The sequence below is a fragment of the Corylus avellana genome, chromosome ca2 (genome assembly GCF_901000735.1).
Source record: "Corylus avellana chromosome ca2, CavTom2PMs-1.0".
Lineage (NCBI taxonomy): Eukaryota > Viridiplantae > Streptophyta > Magnoliopsida > Fagales > Betulaceae > Corylus > Corylus avellana.
In genome coordinates, this window is record NC_081542.1 from 26273345 (window position 1) to 26296383 (window position 23039).

Genomic DNA, 23039 nt, shown 5'->3' on the forward strand with positions numbered 1-23039 from the left:
ATAAATTAAGTTTGTCTTCACCATTGTTGACATTTTTATAATTTATTTGAGTCTTTATGTGGATACAATTATTCTTATAGAAAAGGTGTTAACAAATTTTGTTGTCCATAATTGAAGCATTAATATATTATGCAGTCAACTCTTACTAACTATTATATTGAGTTAGTACTAGTAGTATTGCTTTAACTATCATAATTTCTATTTAATATACTATTGTTATTTTTTTTAACGGAAATCTGAGGATTTCATTGATTAAAGATTACGAGCATAAAACTCTTACAGAGTAGAACAAAAAGTTCTTAGAACAAGAAGCATAAAGCTCTGCAAAATCATAGCCACATGCTATGAGGTTACAAAGTCATAGATACAAACAAAAATTCTTACAAGGAAGTGCTATCTATGACTTCAATCTTATGCTAACCTATGTACAAATACAGTTAAAGAGTAGATCTGCTTGGAGTATACTAGATCTAAGACATAGGTAGCCAAATTTCCTAATAAAATTTATTTAAACTGGCCATGAGAGATAACCCCTAACACCGAACTATCCATGGTCGTGAGAAATAATCCATCACACCTAATTATTCATACTCGCTCATGAGGGCAGATATAGAGAGAAGAAACCTTTTTATTCAAAACAAAAAACACAAACAAACAACCAGCAAGCAGCAGTAGCGGCCGAAGAGGATATGAATGGCACAACACGGTGGACGGTGGACGAACGCATAACGGAAAGGTCAAAGTTGTTAATCTGGTCGAAAAACACTTGTAAAGAAAAAGAAAAAAATGGAAAGGGAGTGGGAGGATAGGAGCGGGGAGTAGAAGGGGAAGGGGAGAGGATCTGCTCCCTCCTCTCAGATCTAATATACGATTGTTATTCAACTAGATGATATGACAGTTATACAGTAGTTTACTAAATAACTTTATATATATATATATATATATATATATATATATATATATATGGAAAATTATACTTTGTCCCCCCAAAGTTTTAGGCCATTTTTCAATTTAACCTTTAATGTTTCAAAAATTGCAATGCACCCCATCAAAGTTACAAAATTTTTAAATGTAGCTCATCCATTACCTATTTCCGTTTTCCCAAAAATCTATGTCTTCCTCCTCCTTTTGTTTTAGCAACTTAAAAAACTAACACTAAAAGCTCTCTCTTCAAGGTACAGGGTGAAAGAAAGGAGAAAGATATGTCTATTTTTAATGTTTTTAACGTAATGAAGAAGTTGTATGATAAATGGAACATCCATGGTTTCCTTCTCTTAAGTCTCTCATTACTGACCATTCTAATTCTGCTTGCACCATTCAGAAAGCGAACAGGCCAGGGCGTGCGTTGGTAATCTCTCTGATTTGGTTAGCTTACTTGGTGGCCGATTGGGTTGCTAACTTTGCAGTGGGACTTATTTCCAACAGTCAAAAATATAGTGGGATACCTAATAATGATCATGCTGGCATTCTAGCTTTTTGGGTTCCCTTTCTTTTGTTACACCTTGCTGGTCCAGATACCATAACTGCTTTTTCTCTGGAGGATAATGCCCTCTGGCGAAGGCATTTGGTTGGACTCCTGAGCCAACTTGCTGCTACTATTACTGTCTTCAGTCAATCCTTTCCCAAAAACAAGTTATGGGTTCCTACTGTCCTTGTGTTTGTTGCTGGAACCATCAAGTATGTTGAGCGAACTCGTGCTTTATTTCGTGCAAACCTTGATGAATTCCGGTAGTCAATGCTTAAAGCACCTGACCCAGGGCCTAACTATGCAAAGCTTATGGATGAATACTCTTCAAACAAAGAGGTTGAACTCCCAACTGAGATACAATTGATACAAGAACCTAATAAAGAATCTCAGACTGGAAGTTATCCGCGCGATCTCTATGCTTTTGAGGAAGTGAAACATGCTTACCACTTCTTTGAAATCTTCAAGGGTCTCATCGTGGATCTCATCTTCAGTTACCGTTGTTAGGAAATTAATCCTATTTCCCAAGACCCGTGAGATGCAAAAAATAAGAAGAATGCGGAATAACAAAGATAAGCAATCACACACGACACAAAGATTTAAGTGGTTCGGCTTAATAAGCTTACATCTACTGGCGGAGACAATCCAGAGAAAATTCACTATCAAAAGATGAGTACAAGAGAGTAATAGGGCGAGAAAACCACTCAAACCCAAAGTCCCAAATACACCAAATTCTCACTTTGCCCAAATGAGAATAATAACAAAAAGAGAAAAAAAAAAAAAAAAACACTCTTTCTTGCTCTCTCTTTTTCTCTCTATTGTTGGCTCACCAAAACACAAAGCAAATATTACTTTGATTTTTTTTTTTGCACACCTCATTGCTGCACAGCACTTGCCTTTATATAGGAGTACATAGTTGGTGCTTTTTTCCTACTAAAAGTCCAACAAGGAAACCCACTTTCGTGTAGGACAAAAACTCCAACTCCAACCATGAAAGGGAATTCCAAACCTTGTATAACACAACAAAACCAGTTGGGTCCCACCCCTAGGTTCAAGGCACACGTTCCCAACAATCTCCCACTTGACTCGAATCCTACAAAGTCGCAACATAGTGAATCTCCTCCGGATGTCTCCTCCGCCTATCTTCAAGCTCGAAGACCAATTGAAGATGCGCACAGCTTCAGTTTCTCAATAGTCACTCCTTTTGTCAGCATGTCTGCCAGATTTTCAGTTCCATGAATCTTCTCAAGTAGCAATTGTTCACTTTCAAGAAGAGATCGAATGAAGTGATACCTCAACTGTATATGCTTTGTTCTTGAATGATACGCCGGGTTCTTCGCAAGAAAAATGGCACTCTGACTGTCACTGTGTAGAACGCCCTTCTCATTCTTCTTTCCCAACTCATCAAAAAAACCTTGTAGCCAAACCATCTCCTTTTCAGCTTCTGTCACGGCCATATACTCCGCCTCTGTAGTGGAAATGGCTACAATTTTCTCTAACCTTGAGGTCCAACACACAACAGTACCTCCTAGAGTATATACAAACCCTGTAGTACTTTTCTTGCTATCAACATCACCTGCTAGATCAGCATCCACGTAGCCCTGCAGCTTCAATTCTACACCTGTGAAGCAAAGGGACATATTTGAAGTTACTCTCAGATATCGCAAAATCCACTTGACTGCCTCCCAATGATGCTTCCCTAGATTACTCATGTACCTGCTCACAATTCCTACTGCATGTGCAATATCCGATCTAGTACAGACCATTGCATACATCAGACTTCCGATAGCTGACGCATAAGGTACCTTGCTCATGTATGCTTTCTCTTGATCCGTCTTCGATGACTGATCCTTAGTTAGTCTGAAGTGACTCCCCAAGGGTGTGCTCACTGACTTAGCTTCATTCATGCTAAATCTGCTGAGAATCTTCTTCACATATTCTGTCTGTGAAATCTTCAGTGTACTATTGGCCCTGTCCCTGATAATTCTCATCCCAAGGATTTGTTTAGCAGCACCCAAATCCTTCATTGCAAACTGTTTTGACAACTAGTTCTTTAACTTGTTGATGTCTTCCATACTGGCCCCTGCAATAAGCATATCATCTACGTACAAAAGTAGAATAATGTAAGAGTTATTAAGACTCTTGACATAGCAGCAATGATCTGCATTGCATCTCGTGAACCCAGTACTGCACATGAAACTATCAAACTTCTTGTACCATTGTCTTGGAGCTTGTTTCAGACCATACAAGCTTTTTCTCAGTTTGCACACTAAACTCTCCTTCCCCTGCACTGCGAATCCCTGTGGCTGCTGCATATAAATTTCTTCCTCAAACTCACCATGAAAGAACGCCGTCTTCACATCTAACTGCTCTAGATGTAAGTTCTCTGCCGCCACAATGCTCAGCACAATTCTAATGGTTGTCATCTTCACCACCGGAGAGAATATGTCTGTGTAGTCAATTCCTTCTTTCTGTTGGAATCCCTTGACTACCAATCTTGCCTTGTAGCGTTTGCTACCATCATGTTCACCCTTTATTCTAAACACCCATTTGTTGTGCAAAGCCTTTTAATCTGCTGGCAACTCAGTCAGCTCCCAGGTCTGGTTAGTCAATAATGAGTCCATCTCATCCTTCATGGCTAACTCCCACTTGATGAATCTTTAACCTTCAAGGTTTCAACAAACGTCTCTGGCTCACCGCCATCCGTCAACAAATTAAATATGAAACAGGGAGGGTGAAAAACGCTGTGGAGATCTAATGGTTCTAATAGATCTACGGATAACCACAATCGGTGTACCTTGTTCAGTCTTTTGATCTACTGTTTCTTCAACTTCTAGACCATCTTCAGTTTCTGAATCCTTATCAACTTCTGAATTCCTTATCTGAGCTACACCTTTAGAAATTCCATCTAGGTTGATAAATTCAGGCTTCCCAACCTCTGAATCTGTACTTACTGGTTCTGCACTTGAATTATTCTTATACACAGCCATCTCATTAAAAGTAACATTTCTACTTCTAATGAGCTTCCGGTTTTGATCATCCCAAAACCTATACCCGAATGCCTCATCCCCATAGCCAATGAAATAACATTTTCTAGACTTAGCATCTAGCTTGCTACAAGCATCAGATTCAATATAGACATATGAAACACAACCAAAAACTTTCAAGTGAGAAAGATTTACCTCCTTTTCACTCCAGACTTTTTTAGGTAGTCTATGGCCCAAAGGAACTAATGGTCCTCTGTTTATCAAGTAAGCAGCAGTGCTTATTGCATCCGCCCAGAAAGTTTTCGGTAGTCCAGCATCCAACCTCATACTTCTTGCACGCTCATTGAGTGTCTTGTTCATGCGCTCAGCCACGCCATTCTGCTGTGGTGTCCCCGAGATAGTCTTTTCCATTCTAATTCCATTCACTGCACAAAATTGTTTGAAACCCCCGTCTTCGTATTCTCCCCCATTGTCTGATCTTAGACACTTCAATTTCAGACCAGTTTTTGTCTCTACCATGACCTTCCACTTCTTAAAAACTTCAAATACATCAAATTTAAGCTTTAAGAAGTAAACCCATACCTTCCTGCTTGAGTCATCAATAAATGTGATGTAATACCGCGAGCCTCCAAAAGATGCCACTGGTGCGGGACCCCACAAATCCATGTGTACCAACTCCAGCTTTCCCGACTTCGGTGTTCTACCAACCTTCGCGAAACTCAAATTCTTTTGCTTTCCTAGGATGCAGCCTTCACACAAATCAGACTTAACTAACTTCAACTCCGGTAGTTTCCCCTTTGACAGAAGTACCTTCATCCCTTTCTCGCTCATGTGCCCAAGCCTTAGGTGCCATAATTTTGAGTTAGCACCCGGATCTGCAACAACAATTGTATCCCTGCTGTTTGTCGTCATATAGAGAGTGTCTGTCTTATGACCACGAGCCAAAATCCTAGCTCCCTTGCTGACCTTCCACTTTCCACCGTGGAAATGAATTGAATGCCCTTCATCATCAAGCTATCCTACTGAAATCAGGTTCTTTTTCAGCTTTGGATATGCCTGACATTTTGCAGCTTCCATAGAGAGTCACTGTGGACTCTAATGCCAATATTGCCTATACCCATAACATCCAGCGCCGTTCCTTCAGCCAAGTACACATTACCAAAATCTCCTGCCACATAATTTTCGAGAACTTCACGGATCGGTGTAGTGTGAAAGGAAGCTCTTGAGTCCAAGACCCAAGAATCAAGAGGACTGTCAATAGATAGAAGTAGGGCATCGTGCACTTCTTCTGTTACCACGACATTTGTGGCATCATTTTCGGTCTTCTTCTTCAGTTCTTTGCAGTTCTTCTTGAAGTGGCCTGTCTTACCACAGTTCCAACACTCAGGTTGTCGTCCAAACCTGGATTTGCTCCTACCCTTCTTGGACTTAGATCTGCCCCTCACAGAGTTTTTGTCTTGTCTTCTACCCCGAGTCTCGAGGTTTAAAGCAGCACTAGAACAAGAGGCCTCACCCGCATCTCTTCTGCGAACCTCTTCACTGAGAATCAAATCCCTGACGTCTTCATAGCTCAGTTTACTCTTCTCTACAGAGTTGCTCACAGCCATCCTCACTGCTTCCCAGCTATTTGGCAAAGATGTCAAGACGATCAACGCGCTAACCTCATCATCAAAATTAATTTCCACCGAGGATAATTGATTTGTGATGGTGTTGAACTCATTGAGATGATGTGCCACTGAAGCCCCTTCCGCCATCTTTAGGTTGAACAATTTCTTCATCAGATGCACCTTATTGTTAGCCGACGGCTTCTCATACATGCTTGACAAAGCCTTCATTAGACCTGCTGTGGTCTTCTCCCTTACAAAGTTGTGTGCAATTGATTTTGACAGTGATAACCTGATAACTGCTAGGGCTTTACGATCAAGCAGAGCACACTCGCTATTCTACATATCGTCGAGTTATTCCTCCAAAAGAGGTTGATGAAGATCCTTTCCATAAAGAATATCTTCAATTTGTACCTTCTAATACCCAAAATCTTTGCCGTCAAATTTTTCAATTCCCATCTTTCCTTTTTCACCTGCCATCGCTCCCACTCGAACCAACAGCTCTGATACCAGTTGTTAGGAAATTAATCCTATTTTCCAAGACCTGTGAGATGCAAAAAATAAGAAGAATGCGGAATAACAAAGATAAGCAATCACACACGACACAAAGATTTAAGTGGTTCGGCTTAACAAGCTTACATCCACTGGCGGAGACGACCCAGAAAAAATTCACTATCAAAAGATGAGTATAAGAGAGTAATAGGGCGAAAAAACCACTCAAACCCAAAGCCCCAAATACACCAAATTCTCACTTTGCCCAAAGGAGAATAACAACAAAAAGAGGAAGAAAAAAAAAACACTCTTTATTGCTCTCTCTTTTTTCTCTCTATTGTTGGCTCACCAAAACACAAAGCAAATATTACTTTGATTTTTTTTGCACACCTCATTGCTGCACAGCACTTACCTTTATATAGGAGTACATAGTTGGTGCTTTTTTCCTACTAAAAGTCCAACAAGGAAACCCACTTTTGTGTAGGACAAAAACTCCAACTCCAACCATGAAAGGGAATTCCAAACCTTGTATAACACAACAAAACCAGTTGGGTCCCACCCCTAGGTTCAAGGCACACGTTCCCAACAACCGTGAGCGTCACGAGAGCCAGCTGTTTTTCTTTCATGGAACCCCAGAAGATGCTTTTAAAGTGCTAGCAATTGAACTCAACTTCATCTATGAAGTTCTCTATACCAAGGTTGTCGTGGTGCATTCAATGACTGGATACTTGGTCCGGTTTATATCCTGGTGCGCGGTTGTGGCAGCCCTTTCAACCTTCTATCCATTAGATAAGCATGGTTTTCGCAATATCGATGTTGGAATTACATAGTGTTAGTTCTTGTGTTAGCTTAATTCAGTTCCAAAATGTAAGGCTACTGTTTACAGGCTCAAACACTGATATAAAATACTCAGAATCCAATCTTCACCGTTCATAATGTAGATTCATGTGTTATGAACGTCCCTGCAAAATTTCAGCTCAATCGGACCACAAATGCCCATCGATCAGAGCTGTTGATCAAGGCTGGACAGCATTTCCAGAATGCTATTTCACCCATTGCATGCCCTGTCCGAGCAGGCCTTCCCCGGATCTGGACCGCATTTCCAGAAACTCTATTTTTGCTCCGCAAGGCCCTGTCCAGACAGCCCATTAACCTGTCCAGACACCCCGTAAGTTTTAGGCCCAAAAGCATGAATTTAAGTGGGTTAGGTCTAGGGTTTTGTTGGGGGTATATATACATCATCATAAAAGAGAGGCACGAATTTTTCACCCCAGAGAGTTCGTCGAAGGCTGTGCTAAGAGAGATCATATATGGTGAGCGTTAAATTGAATCTCTTAGAGTTTTAGTTATTCCTTTGATAAATCTATGGTTGAGAAGTCTATCGGAAGGGTCCGGTAAAGGCAAATCACGTTGAAAAAGATTGTGAGCAAGGAGACGACTTGTAGGCTTGTCGATCTTACAAAGCCAAGGTCTTGCAAAGGGTTGTAAGTGTTCTTAGTGTCTATAATCTCTGGATAATCTTTTGATAGTGATTTTCTGGGTTTAACTACCCCAGAGAGGTTTTACTTTTAGATCGATTTCTAAAAGGTTTTCTCTTCATAATCAAAATATATGTGTCTGCCTCTTTATTACTTGATATATTTTGGGTGATTGAATTGTTTATTGCTTCTTAGTATTAATTCTGCATAAATTGTGATAAACAAGTTTTTGGAGTCAGTATAGCGTTTTTCAATTGGTATCAAAGCGAGTTCACTCTGTTTGGATTAAATTCCTGAGTGAGATCTATTGACTCATATTTGCTATGAATACTTCTCAAGAGGAATATGATCTTATAAACTCCTTCAACAATTTGTTAGAAAAATTCACTCTTTTGAGACATCAATATACAAATTGTTTGGAGGATTTTTCAAGATCTTAAACATGTGAAAGAATCTATTGTTACTAAATTCTCAAAATCACATTTTTTAATTGATTCTTTAAAATCTGAAAATCTTATTTTAGGTTCTAAAGTTGATTTGTTAGAAAATAAATTAAAAGAGTCAGAAACTCTATTGGAAATCTCTAGCAATTCCTTTGAGAATATGTTGCATACTCAGAATTCTGATTGTGATAAATCTGAGTTAAGTTTTGATTGTCATGTTGTTTTGTCTTCTAACAATGATTCTACTTCCGAGATAATATTTGTTAAATCAGAAAAAGTAGAAGACTCTTTGGTTAAAAGAAAAACAGCAGCTGCCTCAACCTCACAAGGTAAGAAAGTTAAGAAAATTCATATTGAACCTTGTGTATCTTACCCCAAGTTTAGAGTCGTCCATCCTCTTAGGAATCTACCTCCTAAAACGTTTATCCCTACTTGTCATCATTGTGAAAAAGTTGGTCACATTCGACCCAACTGTTTTAAATTGAAACCTTATAAGCATAAAAATAAAAATTCTGTTTCTAGGAAAGAACCTTTGGGGTTATGCACAATGATGATGGGAGGTTTGTCTAGATTAGACAAGATTAAAAATGTTCACGTCTCTACACCTTCTTTCAAGAAGGTTTGGGTTAGAAAGGATTATACCATTCACCCATTCAGGGAGAGTGATAGTGATCTCACCTAAAGTTAGATGAGTCAATAACATGCTTAGGATTGATTGTTTTGCTTATTTTTGAATATCCTAGAGCGTGTTATTTTTCTTTGCTTTGCATTTTTTTTTTTTTTTTGCTTTATTGTTTATGCATAGCATTGTTTTTGTTGTTACACTTTTTGTATAAAGAGTGTATACATGATTGTTTTGAGATTCTTGTTTTGAGGCATATTTATAAATGATTTTTCAAGAAATTCATATATCATGATCTTTGAAAAGCTTATTGATGAGATGTTGTGTGTGGACTACCAAGATTTTTGTCTACTTGCTAATCAAATGTTCAGGAATGTGTAATGTCTTGTGAAGACCTAAAAGTAGTTATTAAATCAAATCATTATTTTATAGTTGGACCTATAAAATGTGATGAAAGTTTAATGCTAAAGGACATTCATGTCTTGCCTATTGTAATATCAATTCAAGCATGTTGTTTTGTTTTGCATTGCATTTTTGTTTGTTTTGCATTTGTTTTCTTTCGTGTGCATTTCTTTTGTGAAAAATTTCAAAAAGACAAAAATATGTTACTTTGATTGTTTTCTTTTATTTCTTATGTCTTATGCACCTAGATAGTCCATTAATTTCTCATGTTGCTTTTTATGGATTTAATTCCTTGCGTCTTGGAATGTTCTTAATATGAATGAGATGAAAATTTGTGTCAATGGACTTGTTTTTGTGGTTACCTAAAGCCTGAGCTTATGTGGTACATTTTGCCTATGCTTTATCTCTTGTACACATTTAAGCTTAAATTGAGGTTTTGTTTCACTTTATTTGTGAAGTCTATTAGGTAACAATATGAGGTTTTTAACTAATCATATTCTTCAAATTGACCATATGCTAGTTGAACTTAGGGCTTAAAAATTCCTGCTTTCTCTTTTGTGATAAGCACCAAAAGTTTAAGGACACTTTCTGAAAGAGAAAAATAAACAAGATAGTGAAACAAATAAAATCAAAAGATCATATTCCAAAAGGAATTTATTTCACTGTGTCAAACTTGTGCAAAATGTTTTACAAAGAGAAATGTATAGGATGAGAGTGGCTAGGCCCTAGTATGATAAGGTTTGACTTTTGATTTAATATACTTGTCAAAACCTCATAGTGGTGAAACTTTCTCCTCATTTTGTACGTTGAAAATTTTTCTTTTTAGATGGCTTACACACACACACACCACACAAGCATGGGTTGAATGGAACATTTTCTTGGCTTGGGTTAAGCAATAGGAATTTCTTGCCATTTCTAGTCTCATGTATATTTTGCATATTTGGAGCATGTTTGAGATATTCATTGTGTAATACATGAGTCATTGATGTGTATATCATGTGTGTTCATTTGACTTTTGAGGGAAAGAAACATGTTTTGCATTTCTAGTTTCTTGTTGTTAAGTGAGTCATACATTGAGGAGGAGTTTTGCTGATGTTTCTTTATGATCATGCATTCTATGTCATTTTTTTTATCATGAGTTTTATTTATGTCTTCTTGTTCCACATATGTCTTGATGTATTTTGTGAAGTGTTTCAGGAAACATGAAGACCTTTTGTCATTCTGTGACAAAAAGGGGGAGTAAATATGGGGAGATGATGGATTGGCTCGGCATTTTGGTTTTGTCACTGAATTGCCAAAGGCGGAGTATGTTAGTTCTTGTGTTGGCTTAATTCAGTTCCAAAATGCAGAGGCTACTGTTTACGGGTTCAAACACTGATATAGAATGCTCAGAATCCAATCTCCACCGTTCATAATATATATTCATGTGTTATGAACGTCTCTGCACAATTTCAGCTCAATCGGACCACAAACGCCAATCGATCAGAGCTGTTGATCGAGGCTGGACAGCATTTTCAGAATGCTGTTTCACCCATTGCATGCCCTGTCTGGACAGGCCTTCTCCGGGTCTGGACCGCATTTCCAGAAACTCTATTTTTGCTCCGCAAGGCCCTGTCTAGACAGCCCATTAACCTGTCCGGACACCCCGTAAGTTTTAGGCCCAAAAACGTGAATTTAAGTGGGTTAGGTTTAGGATTTTGTCGGGAGTATATATACATCATTATAAAAGAGAGAAGCACAAATTTTTCACTCCAGAGAGTTCATCAGAAGCTGTGCTAAGAGAGATCATATGTGGTGAGCGTTAAATTGAATCTCTTAGATTTTTAGATATGCATTTGATAAATCTACGGTTGAGAAGTCTATCGGAAGGGTCCGATAAAGGAGAATCACGTTGAAGAAGATTGTGAGCAAGGAAACGAGTTGTAGGCTTGTCGATCTTACAGAGCTAAGATCTTGCAAAGGGTTGTAAGTGTTCCTAGTGTCTGTAATCTCTGGATAATCTTTTGATAGTGATTTCCTGAGTTTGGCTGCCCCAGGTAGGTTTTACTTTTAGATCGGTTTCTAAAAGGTTTACTCTTCGTAACCAAAATATCTGTGTTGCGTTTTATTGCTTTATAAATTTTGGGTGATTGAATTGTTTATTGCTTCATAGTATTAATTCAGTATAAATTGTGATAAACAAATTTTTAGAGTCGGCATAGCGTTTTTCACATATACCTTGCTCTATGCTGCCATAGGATTGGATACAATTGCTCACTTTAGGATGACTTTCTCTGATTGGACTGCTGTTTCCATCTGGAACTACTGGTCGAGGCATGATAATATCTGCGCATGCACTATTGAAATATGCCTCTTCCCTCTCCTTGTATACATTCTCCATCTCAAGAAGATAAACTGGGGGGAAGATATAGAATCAATGAATCGCTTGGGAAGGGCTAGAAGAATCCTATTCCGGAGATGGTGTGAATCATTACATACATTCAACTTGATAGATTATTGTCTACAAGAACGTCCAAAAAGGATTCCTACATGCTTTGATGATTTTTGCTATAAATTGACTTGGGTCATCAAGACATTGGGCCCTAAGGGTTTCTATGGTCAGATGAATTACGTTTCCACGAAACCATTAAAAAGAAAGCTATGGGTTTTCATCTTTGATGAGCTGAAAATGAAATCCCATCTCTCAGATGATCCTAACACTACGAAGAAGATATATTCCGCCCGAGGTGATTGGGTTCTACAAAATATTGATGAAACCATTGAGACTAGCAAGTTGAGGCATTATATTGTCGACGTTGATTATGATCAGAGCCTTATATTATGGCATATTGCTACAGAACTCTGCTATCAAGAAGACAGTAGTAATACCGATCACCGTGAACTTTCTAAAATCCTTTCAGATTATATGTTATATCTTCTAGTTATTAGCAGGTATTGGCCAAATAAGATTTCGTGATACCTGTGCTGAGGCCAAAAGATTCTTCAATGAAAGGGGCATCGACCAACATGATTATAAAGGGGCTTGTACTAGAATCCTTAAAGTAAATACATATGTGGAACCTGTTGCTGTGAAGGGAGACAGAAGCAAATCTGTACTGTTTGATGCATGTATTCTCGCCAAAGAGCTACAAAAGTTGGAGCAGCATAAGAAATGGGAACTAATGAGTACGATGTGAGTGGAATTGTTGTCTTATGCCGCAAGCCATTGCAGGGCCAATGCTCATGCTGCTCAACTAAGCAATGGAGGAGAGCTTATCACATTTGTTTGGTTATTAATGGCTCATTTTGGCTTAGTGGATCAGTTCCAAATAAACAAGGGCCCGGCAAGAGCAAAATTGATTGTGGGTAAGTAAACTGAACAAATTGGTCAATACATCCAATGGCTTCTTTCTAAGCAGAACCTTTTTTTTTTTTTTTTTTTTTGTATCTTTATTTCCTTCCTGTAAGAATGAAGATGTTTTGTGATTATGTATGTGAAAACACTTGTGTATCTTGGCTCTGCACCTAAGTTTAACTCAATGCAAATGCTTATTATCATCACCATCATTAATCTGTTGCTTGTGGCTTTTAGTGGTTTGCCAGATTTTTTTTTTTTACAGGAACTTGGGGACCTAGACCTAATGCTACACATTTCATGCCCTTTCAAAAAGATGGATTGACCCCAATGAAACAAATTAATGATGCAGCAATTTTAATCTCAAAATATGCAACAGAAATAATAACCCAAAACCACAAAGCAATAAACATTAATCAATTAACACAAAGATTTGCTGACAAAGTGAAAACCCTTTTGAATAACACATCAAAGGCCATATGGCTATTCTAGTCTTTTCTTTTTTTTCTTTTTTTTCAATAATAAGTTGTCAAAATATTCTTACGAGAAAGTATGGAAAGTTTTATAAAAACATGTCGTATTTTGTCTTTTGAGTTATTTATTAATGTGTTTGAAAAAAGTATCGAATTAAACATGTGAAGCCATAGTCTTTAGGAAAATTTCAAATTATAGAAATGCTAAAGTTCTTAGAAAATATTATATAAAAAAGGATAAATAATTCTGATATTACTAGGAAAACCTAAAAATAAAATAAAATAAAATCCTAATTTTCATTAAACTTAAAAGAAAATAATTTTTTCTTCATTAAAAAAAAAAAAAAATAGATGCTCTGTATTTATAAGTTTTGGGCAAAAGGGATGCGCTGATCAAGAGAACATAATCCATCTCCACCAGCCTTCATCCCTGAAAATATGTGGTATTTATTTAGGGAAACATGCCTTCTTTTGAAAAAATATTTTTGGGTAAAGTTTACTTAACCCCCTCAAACTACCATCTCAATGACAATCTACCCCTCAAACTATCAATTACGACAATTTACCCCCAAACTACCAAAACAATGACAATGTAACCCATAATGGTAACAAAATGACGAAATTACCCCTATAAAATCCAACTTTAGTATTTTTATTTTTATTTTAGTAAGGGTAATTTCGTCATTTAAAAAAAAATTAGGGATACATTGTCATTGTTTTGGTAGTTTGGGGGGGTAAATTGTCGTAATTGATAGTTTAGAGGATAAATTATCATTGAGGTGGTAGTTTTAGGGGGGTAAGTAGACTTTACCGAATATTTAAAAAAAAAAAAAAACAAAAAAAAATTATTTAAAATTTTTTTAGCACAACAAGAGTACAACACCATTTGTCAATCCAAACGACTTAATTTATCTGAATTCTCAAAATTTAACAGCTCAGTTATCTGAGTAAAAAAATTATTTTGGATAATAAAAAGAAAAAAAAAATGTGGAATCCATTTTAGAAGACAAGCTTTGGTTCTGAAACACTTATCAGTTGGACAGTTGGACCGACACCCGTGCAAGAAAGAAGTAACATGGTGATGGTGTTGAGTTCTCTCTGTCAGATGAGCTCCTCTCCAGTCCAAAGTGCCACCTCATCCTTAAATTCTTCACAGAATAAGAGCCTCCTTTCAAGCCGAAGGGCAATAGTTTTTGGTCCAAGCGTTTTAATGGCTTCCTTGATCAGTTTCAGTAATCCCAGTTCCTCTCCACTTTCAATTCACCTTGCACTTGCCCAGCAGCAGCAGCAACTAGATGAACTTCAGCAAGAAGAAGACAGAGTCATGCGTCTCTTCCAGGTCTCACTGTTTCTGCATTTGTTGTTCTTCTGTGGAAAATTTTAATGGTGCTCTAAAACTGATTGTAATTTCTTTCACCCATTTGGCTTCTATTGTCAGTGATTGGAATAATTTGATGGGTAAGAGTTTTTGTATTTTTTTTTAACAAATAATCAATATTCAGGACTGCTTCGCAAGTGGGTTTGAGAGTCTTCAATTATTTGCTGTCCATATGCTCTAGATCACTTATCTTAATTCTTATGTGGTCTACTTTTTTTTTTTTTCCTTTTTTTTTTCTTTTTAAATAATTGCACAAGCATTATAGAATAGGAACCTTAATTACTTGTTAATCAATAATGGATTTAATATTTAATCAATTAACCTTGAGTAGCACATTGAAGGCTGTTGGGAAAAAGCCACAAAAAAAACAGAACAAAAACCCAATCAAAACAATAATAAGCACAATAGTTCATAATCTTGTATTTGACATTTTCTTCTTTGTGAAGGGACATTCTTGAAAATGTAGGAATGTGTTTGATAGACCATAATTGTGATTCACTAGTGAGTGATCTTTTTTTTCTTCTAATGGCTTATATACACATTGTATGGTCTTAGATACAAAGAGAGACGTAGAAGAGAAAAGAGAGATGAAAAGGTTTTCTCTACAAGGGTTCTATCTCTTGTAAAGGTATGATCCAAGGAATTTTGGGGTGCTTTCATAGTGTGTTTGGGTGTATAAATACACTCTGAAAGTATGAGATTGTAAGAGTTGGGGTGATTGGGTTGTACACCATCTTGTCGAGAGGTAATGTTTAAACCTCTCTTAAGGGTTCTTCAAGGTCTTAGGTTTGAAACCCACTAAGTGTAAATTGCTTCTTAGGGCCATCAGATTGGGGGTTCACCCCTTGAATTAACCGAGATGCACTTGCGGGAAAATCCTTGCCGAGGGCTTGTGCACCACTGGGATTAGTCGGAGCGAAGCTCCGGATACCCGGTGCCAAATCAAAAAAAAAAAAAAAAAGGTTTCTTCAAGACAAACTGAATGTTAATCAAATTTCTGATTCTGTCCTTATGATGTTAGGCTTTTTTATTTTTTGGGGAGGAGGTGTAGTTATTCTACACATATTTATATAAGTTTCATCTTCATCATTATATTTGACTTGTTGTAGGAGGCATCACCTTCTGTTGTTTACATTAAAGACCTTGAAATAGTTAAAAGTCCCAAGACCTCTTCCGGTGACATCAATCTCATTGAGGATGAAAATGCAAAAGTTGAAGGGACAGGTTCAGGCTTCATCTGGGATAAGTTTGGTCACATTGTAAGCATTCTCTTCTTCTGTTCTGGTATTTGAATCCATCTTGTAGTGTTATATGCATTTGCTTCTTTGTTTTCTGTATCTGCTAACTTCAGTATCAATGCATGTATTTTTTCTGAATTGAATCTGGGTTCCCTAAACAAATATTATCTTTGCAGAAGAAAACATTATGCAACACCTGAGTTGTGTTGATGATTTAACTCACCTAAAAGACTTGAAAATTGAATATATTTACTCGAAATAAATTCTTGGTAAAATCCTTACATCCAGTGTTGCAGCTGTTACTTACACATGTACCTGCATGGATACGTTTGTCCCGAAAATTGAAAGATTATTATTAGTTACATGCATAATCAGAAATGCTGCTCGATATTCTCTTATAACTTATTGGATGCTCCCTCCAATGCTATTAAGATTCTTTTGTGTATGACAGGTCACAAATTACCACGTTGTAGCTAAATTGGCTACAGACGGGAGTGGATTACACCGTTGTAAGGTTTTAGTCCTCGTCTTCTAGTTATTATATTTCCATTGTTGTTTCACTTCTTCTGACGCGGCAATGAGCGGACTAGATAAAATTATTATTCATTTTTATTAACCTTTTTCTGAGTAACAATGCTTTCTTGATGTTCTTTTTACAGATTTATCTAGTAGATGCTAGAGGCAATGGCTTTTACAGGGAGGGAAAGATTGTTGGTGTTGATCCAGCATATGATCTGGCTGTCCTTAAGGTATTCAATCAAATTATTGTTCAAATTCTTTTCAATTACTTACGCTTATTATCATTGATATAGACAAAGTACACTTTCTCACTAGAAAAAGGCTGCAATCAACTTAAGGAGAACTCCATGAATTACTGCTGATGCTTTAGAGAGGCACTAAAATGCTTCAGATAAATTAACTTTTTTCTGTTCTTTTGTTGGATGATTGCATTTTTCTTCTGATGTAACACTTCAAGTGATCAATTCTTTTCCTGGATTTTAATCCCCAAAAGCAGTTGTTTAGTCATTAGCAAATTATTAATGCTGAACCTTAATAGGCTTCCTGAAATGTGTTATACATGGCAAGCTTTAAATGCAAAAGGGTGAAAGATGTGTGCCTAGTTTCGTCCTCGCAGCTCCAGCCTCCAGATGTGAGATGTATGCACAAAGAAAATTTGAAGGTGTGAGAGTGAACTCTTAGTTAAGAAAGAAAGGACCTAATAATAAAAAATTTTATTAACTTGACTGATATAAAAATAACAAGTCTGTTTCTTTCATCTGTTTGCGCATATATTCTGCAGAAGGGTGAGTTAGCTCTTCAAGGGAAACTTCCATGGTTGTATTGATTACTTTCAGTGCCTCTGTGAAACGTAAAGAGGTAGTTGACCACACAATGGTTCATAAGTGGCTGACAACAACTAAAGCTTTAATATGCCTATTATTAGATTCAAAATATTAATGAGTCATGTTGTGATAAGTGTTTGGAAGGCTCATCTAAACAAGTGACATGATCAGTTGGCTGGAAAAGAAGAAATAATGGTTACATTTTGGCTTAAAGTGAGATATATATATATATATATATATATATATATATATATATATGAGGGTACATGAGGTGGGCCATTCCCATTCTTGATCCGAATGGAAGAGAGAATGGGAGACCAATTAGGAATGCTTCCGAACACAAGGTTAGAAGCGGCCCATCGAACTACATAATGTGCACAATAAAGTGCACTACAAATAAGGCAACTAACAAAAGAAAACAGAAAAACAAAAGTAGTCTTGAAAAGCTTGTATCACAGCATAGGCTTCACCTAAGGTAGCAACAGACGAGAAACACATAGTGGCAGCATGGATATATATATTACTTTACCTTATGCATTTTGTTCTTAGGCTCAGAGGTGCTTCATTATGCCTAATGCTGTTCACCTTATCACCAGATTATATTTGAAGTACACATTTGAATACAGGAAAGAGTTGAGAAAATTTCTTGCTTGATGTAAACAATAGTTAATCCTAGATGGCATAAACTTATCTTAGAGATGCATTGACAGCAAATCTCAACTTTAAGGTTTAGTTACGGAGGAAAGTTTTTTAGTTAGGTTAGAAGTTCAAATTAAGCATCACCAAGGTCATGATGAGTTGGTCGTATTTGAAGTCAATTGAAAGATAAGTTGTGTATCAAATAAAGTTCACGATTTGGCTATTACATTACTCATTTCTTAGAAGACAAAAAATGGGCTACAGAATCGCAGGCATTGCTCAGATAACCAAGAAGCCGGTCCCAGCACACCTCCAATCCCCAACATCAAAACCTGTAACTCGTGTCCAGGATTCGAATGCGGACCTTTAGCATGATTTTGGTGATAAATTGAATATCAAGTGTTTTTCTAATTTATCTTTGTGTGAGATAACATAGGGAGTAGGATTGTGATATGAAACCAAGCTACTTAAGCTTGGCTTAATATTGGCTCAGTAATAGACCAATGCATGTTCACCTTTAAAGCCAAGCTCTAGATGAATGTGAATGTTTTAATAGGCTTAGCAGTGCTTTTAAGATTTTCCCAATGCAGTAATATTTGTTTTGTGATGGCTAACTTAATATCATATGCAGGTTGATGTTGAAGGGTATGAATTAAAGCCTGTTGTTCTTGGCATGTCTCAAAATTTACATGTGGGTCAGAGCTGCTTTGCCATTGGAAATCCTTATGGATATGAGAACACTCTGACAACTGGGGTAATTTTCTGTAATATGACTGATATGCACTTGATATCCCAAGCGAGGTCGTAATCAATTGATAAAGTTCGTTCTTTTTTTTTTTTTTTTTCCTTTATCTAATCTAATCTCAAGAACTGGTTTAGCTTTGAACTTGTTTTCTTTTACGGAATTATCAGGAGATTCTTTTGATGTAGGTCCTCTAATGTGAACAAACTAACAAAACGGATTTACAATAGTAAAAAACATAACATCTATGTACTGGCTAATTGAGTCTTGCAGGTAGTCAGTGGATTAGGAAGGGAGATACCTTCACCAAATGGAAAGGCTATTCGAGGAGCTATTCAAACAGATGCCGCTATTAATGCAGGTAAATTTCATTTTCCTGTCAAATATATTTCATTCTTATGAACCTGTTGATTGTCGTCGTCTTTTCTTTCTATTAAGTGGAGAAGATCATATGTGTTCGGTTCAGGCCATCATATAAAAGTATGTGACCATTAATTTTTGCTATCACTGAGGGATGTTTTATGCTACCCTGCAAACAGTGAGGCATTGCAATTTGTTAAACTCAAACAAATTGTATTTATCAGAATCAGACAATTTTCAATCTTCTTTGATGGAATCTTTACAGGTAATTCAGGTGGGCCATTAATTGATTCACACGGCCATGTTATTGGAGTTAATACAGCAACTTTTACTCGCAAAGGTGAATAGATGCTTCTTCATTTATTTGTTTCTTTAATTGTATTCTAGAAATGGAAGCCATGCATATGATTTCTCTCTCCTTTAGACATGAGAGTTAAAATTACATATATCATCAGAAAACTTTGAAATTATCAAACCTTATCTTCATGATGATATAAAATATAATGAAGATGCTAAAGCAAACCACTTTAGGTCAAAGTTTGAATGCTTTTGATTTTTCATTGTATTATTACAGGGACAGGATTATCATCTGGTGTTAACTTTGCAGTACCCATTGACACCGTTGTTCGAACCGTGCCTTACCTTATTGTGTATGGAACATCTTATAAAGACAGGTTTTGATAATGTTTGTGAATTATATCAAACAAATGCTTCAGGTGGTCCTTGAGTTTGACTTCTTGCACAAAAAGATCATGGCATAAAAATTCATTACCCTAGATAATTTGGAAACAAGCTCCAAGTTCCAAGGCTCAATAGGAACTAGTTATAATTTTCTTTTTTGTAATTAGATAAAGCTTTAGTCGCAAGTTTCTGCAACCCAAAGTTTACATCCTTCACCAAATTGTGCCTAATTTAATTGACACATGATGTGGCCTTTAGGCATTGTAAAGAATCATAGCTAGTTGATGAACTGCAAATAAGAGAAAATTTCTAGCACTATTTTTGGTGAATCTTGATATCTTCTTCCCTTCTCCTCCAAGACTATTGTTTCCCTCATCCAAGCCCATTTGTCCAGAAATTGAGGACTGCAATATGACTAATATTACCACTCATAATGTTTGAACTCTGGATGAATAAACACTGAGGTACTAGGGGTCTGTTTGGATTGGGTTTTTCATATTAGCTTGTATTTGTTTCTCTGTTGTAATCTCTTTTGATTGAATGGATGTTCTTACCCAAAAAAAAAAAAAAAATCCTGCCAAAGTTCAAGATGCACATTAACCCAAGCTGCAGTACTTCGTGGAAAATTCAAGAGGGGAAGAGATATTCGTACTTAACAGTTTTGTCATTGTCACAGAAAAACTAATATTAGCCAGTTTTCCAGTGTTTGATCAATAGCATGCTCTAAATATTAAAGACTAATTGAAATTGGATAAAATTGATAGTAATTCGGACAATCCTATAGAAAAGGGGCTGCAGGATTCACTGTTCACTTGCCCTAAGTAGGTGCCCAAGGTAGGACTTTTGGCAGATGAGCCTTGCTCGCTCACTCTATGAAGGTGCATACATTCAAATACCCAAGTGCAACAAATCCTCGTTCCAATGCAATATGTTATCATACCTATGAAATGTTTTCAGTGAAAAAGGAAGTACACTCACTGATAGTTTTCATCAAGCTCGTTTACATATAATGATAAGGTGATTTTTCTTTTCTTTTTTTGAGAAATAATCAAAATATCATTAAAAATGTAAGGTGACCCGTAATAAACATAAAATATATAAGAGAAGCTCACCTAGCTAGTAAGAGAAAATAAGAAAATCATGATAACTAATCACTAAAAAAATAAACAAAAGCAATTGCCAAAAATACAATGTGTTGAAAAATAAAAACTTAATTTCCTCTAAAGTCCTCTCATAGTCTTCAAAATTTCTATCACTACTTTCCTTTCATAGACATGAAAGTTGAAAGCACCATCTTTCACATAGTAACACACTAAATGTTGCCAACAATCTATCATCAAGCATACAAATCGACTACTCATCTAGACATGACCCAAGACAACCCAAATTGGCTGAAAAAAAAACATTTCAAATGGCACAAACAACCTCACAATGATAATGCGGAAAATAACCACCAAGAAATATGTAAATTTAAGTGTCAACAAGGAACCCTTCAATTCTTCTCTCTTCAACGACATAAAACATGAAGTCAAATCATTATTTCAAATTCCTGCTTTTCATTGTTTTTTAGGACATCCTTTTTTAGTTTAATGATATATTATCTTCAAAACACTAAAACTGTTCCAAATATGAGACAAAAACCAAATCAATGATTTTCCTGGAAGGTGAATATATTTAAATCAAATTACAATACACACTGTTATAAAGATCAAATTCAGAAACTCAATTATAGAAGCAACTTTGCTTCAAGTATAATAAAGTTCACAATTAAACCATCGCTTAAGATACAAATTAAAACTCTTAAACACTCATATGCACCTGACCACATATGGAAAAGCAAAAGATAAAAGAACTAATCCCTCACATGCATGCAAACAGAGAACGCCTGGACAATCATAAGTTGAACTAACTCCCTGATTCATTACATCATTTCAGGCAAAAATTTATGGGGCAAAAATTTCTGAGCATTTGCGGTCCGATTAAGTTGAATTGTAGGGATGTTCATGACACGTGAATTCTCATTGTGAACAGTGAAGATTGGATTCTGAGCATTCTATATCAGTGTTTGAGCCTGTGGATAGCAACCTCTGCATTTTGGAACCGAATTAAGCCAACAAAAACTAACAAATAGGATTAATCACATTTTCCAATCTTGAAATGCAAAGTGTCTTATGGAGATGCGACAATGGCCCTAGTACTTTTTCCCCATAACAACTAGCTTTTTCAATAATTAGATGAGGCAATGTCTAGAGACAAGTTAATTTACATATTTGCAGAGACATTCCTTCCAATGCATTTGCTCCTCCAATGTTGAGATGTTGTAGGTTGACTAAGCTTCCAAACGTTGAAGGCAATTTCTTTAGAGAAGAACAATAGACCACTATCAATGTCTGAAAATTGTAAAGAGTGCCTATTGATTCAAGCAAGCTTCTTATTTGAGTATGAGAAAGGTCAAGGAACCTTAGATGCTTCAGATCACCAATTGATTCTGGTAGCTCAGATATGTAGTATCTATTAAGAGAGCACCCTTAATCGTCTTAATTTTGGCAACAATTTAAGAGAAACATTATTAGTCAAGTAACAGCCCGCATATGAAAGCATAAAAGGCAGGAAGGTTCGTAAACATGTGAGATCATAAAAAACTTCAAACTTTTGAATGACTTAGTATATGTATATTTTAATATTAAAACTATTTTATTCCACCTTCTTCAATTTGTAGCTAAAGTTATTCTTTTTTCTAATGGAATACATATTTCAGGTAACAAACGCACCCTAAATTTCAGTTGTTTTTAATTAGAATCTCGTACTTGTTTGTTTTCAATTGCAATGCTAATTTTTGGGGGTAGAATCTGATGTCTTGATGCCAAAAGCTGAGTAAGCATTTTAACTTCTACGTGTGTTGTTGCAGGTCACATGGCAAGACAATGTTGATCCTGATAACATGACTTACGAGGTTGCTATATATATATATATAGTTTGTCATATCATTTTACTTACAATGTCGTTTATTTGCATTTTTTTAACCAAGTAATTGCAATTTTGTTTTTTTGTGTGATGATATTCTATTATTAAGCAGTAGAAGCACTTTCACTGGGCCTTGGTTTTACTGGATGAAATAAATTTGTTAGAAGTAGGAAAGTGTTCTCCCCTTCCCTTCCAAACCCCTATATATATGCAGTCACACACCAAACAAATGAAAGTTTCAACACTAAACTCATTTATGTTTATCTACTTAACTTAATTCATTAAATGATGAAAATTCAATATTCATGAAAGTTTTGAAGTTGAGAGTGAGACTATTGATGCTTAAAGAGCAACCACACCTGGTTGATTAAGATATGTAACACAAACTCAAAAT

General features: G+C 36.3%; 1 protein-coding gene and 1 pseudogene across 1 annotated transcript; both read left to right on the top strand.

Annotated features, from left to right (window-relative positions):
- The first annotated feature begins 1229 nt into the window (after positions 1-1229).
- LOC132169456 (uncharacterized) lies at positions 1230-12846 on the top strand (annotated as a pseudogene).
- A 1472-nt stretch (positions 12847-14318) lies between these two features.
- Positions 14319-20199, top strand: LOC132171207 (protease Do-like 5, chloroplastic). Its single transcript, XM_059582465.1, has 8 exons — positions 14319-14639; positions 15788-15937; positions 16368-16430; positions 16576-16665; positions 18530-18652; positions 18914-19001; positions 19266-19340; positions 19575-20199. Exons 1-8 carry the CDS (start codon positions 14376-14378, stop codon positions 19679-19681), a joined length of 960 nt encoding a protein of 319 aa, XP_059438448.1. The 5' UTR covers positions 14319-14375; the 3' UTR covers positions 19682-20199.
- The last annotated feature ends 2840 nt before the right edge of the window (positions 20200-23039 follow it).

Bases quoted from the DNA above. Each gene is read 5' to 3' on its own strand.
- LOC132171207 (XM_059582465.1), top strand. From the start codon at position 14,376: ATGGTGATGGTGTTGAGTTCTCTCTGTCAGATGAGCTCCTCTCCAGTC. The intron at 18,653-18,913 runs GTAATTTTCTGT...TGAGTCTTGCAG, and splicing joins AGAACACTCTGACAACTGGG to GTAGTCAGTGGATTAGGAAG. The intron at 19,341-19,574 runs GTGAATAGATGC...GTATTATTACAG, and splicing joins AGCAACTTTTACTCGCAAAG to GGACAGGATTATCATCTGGT.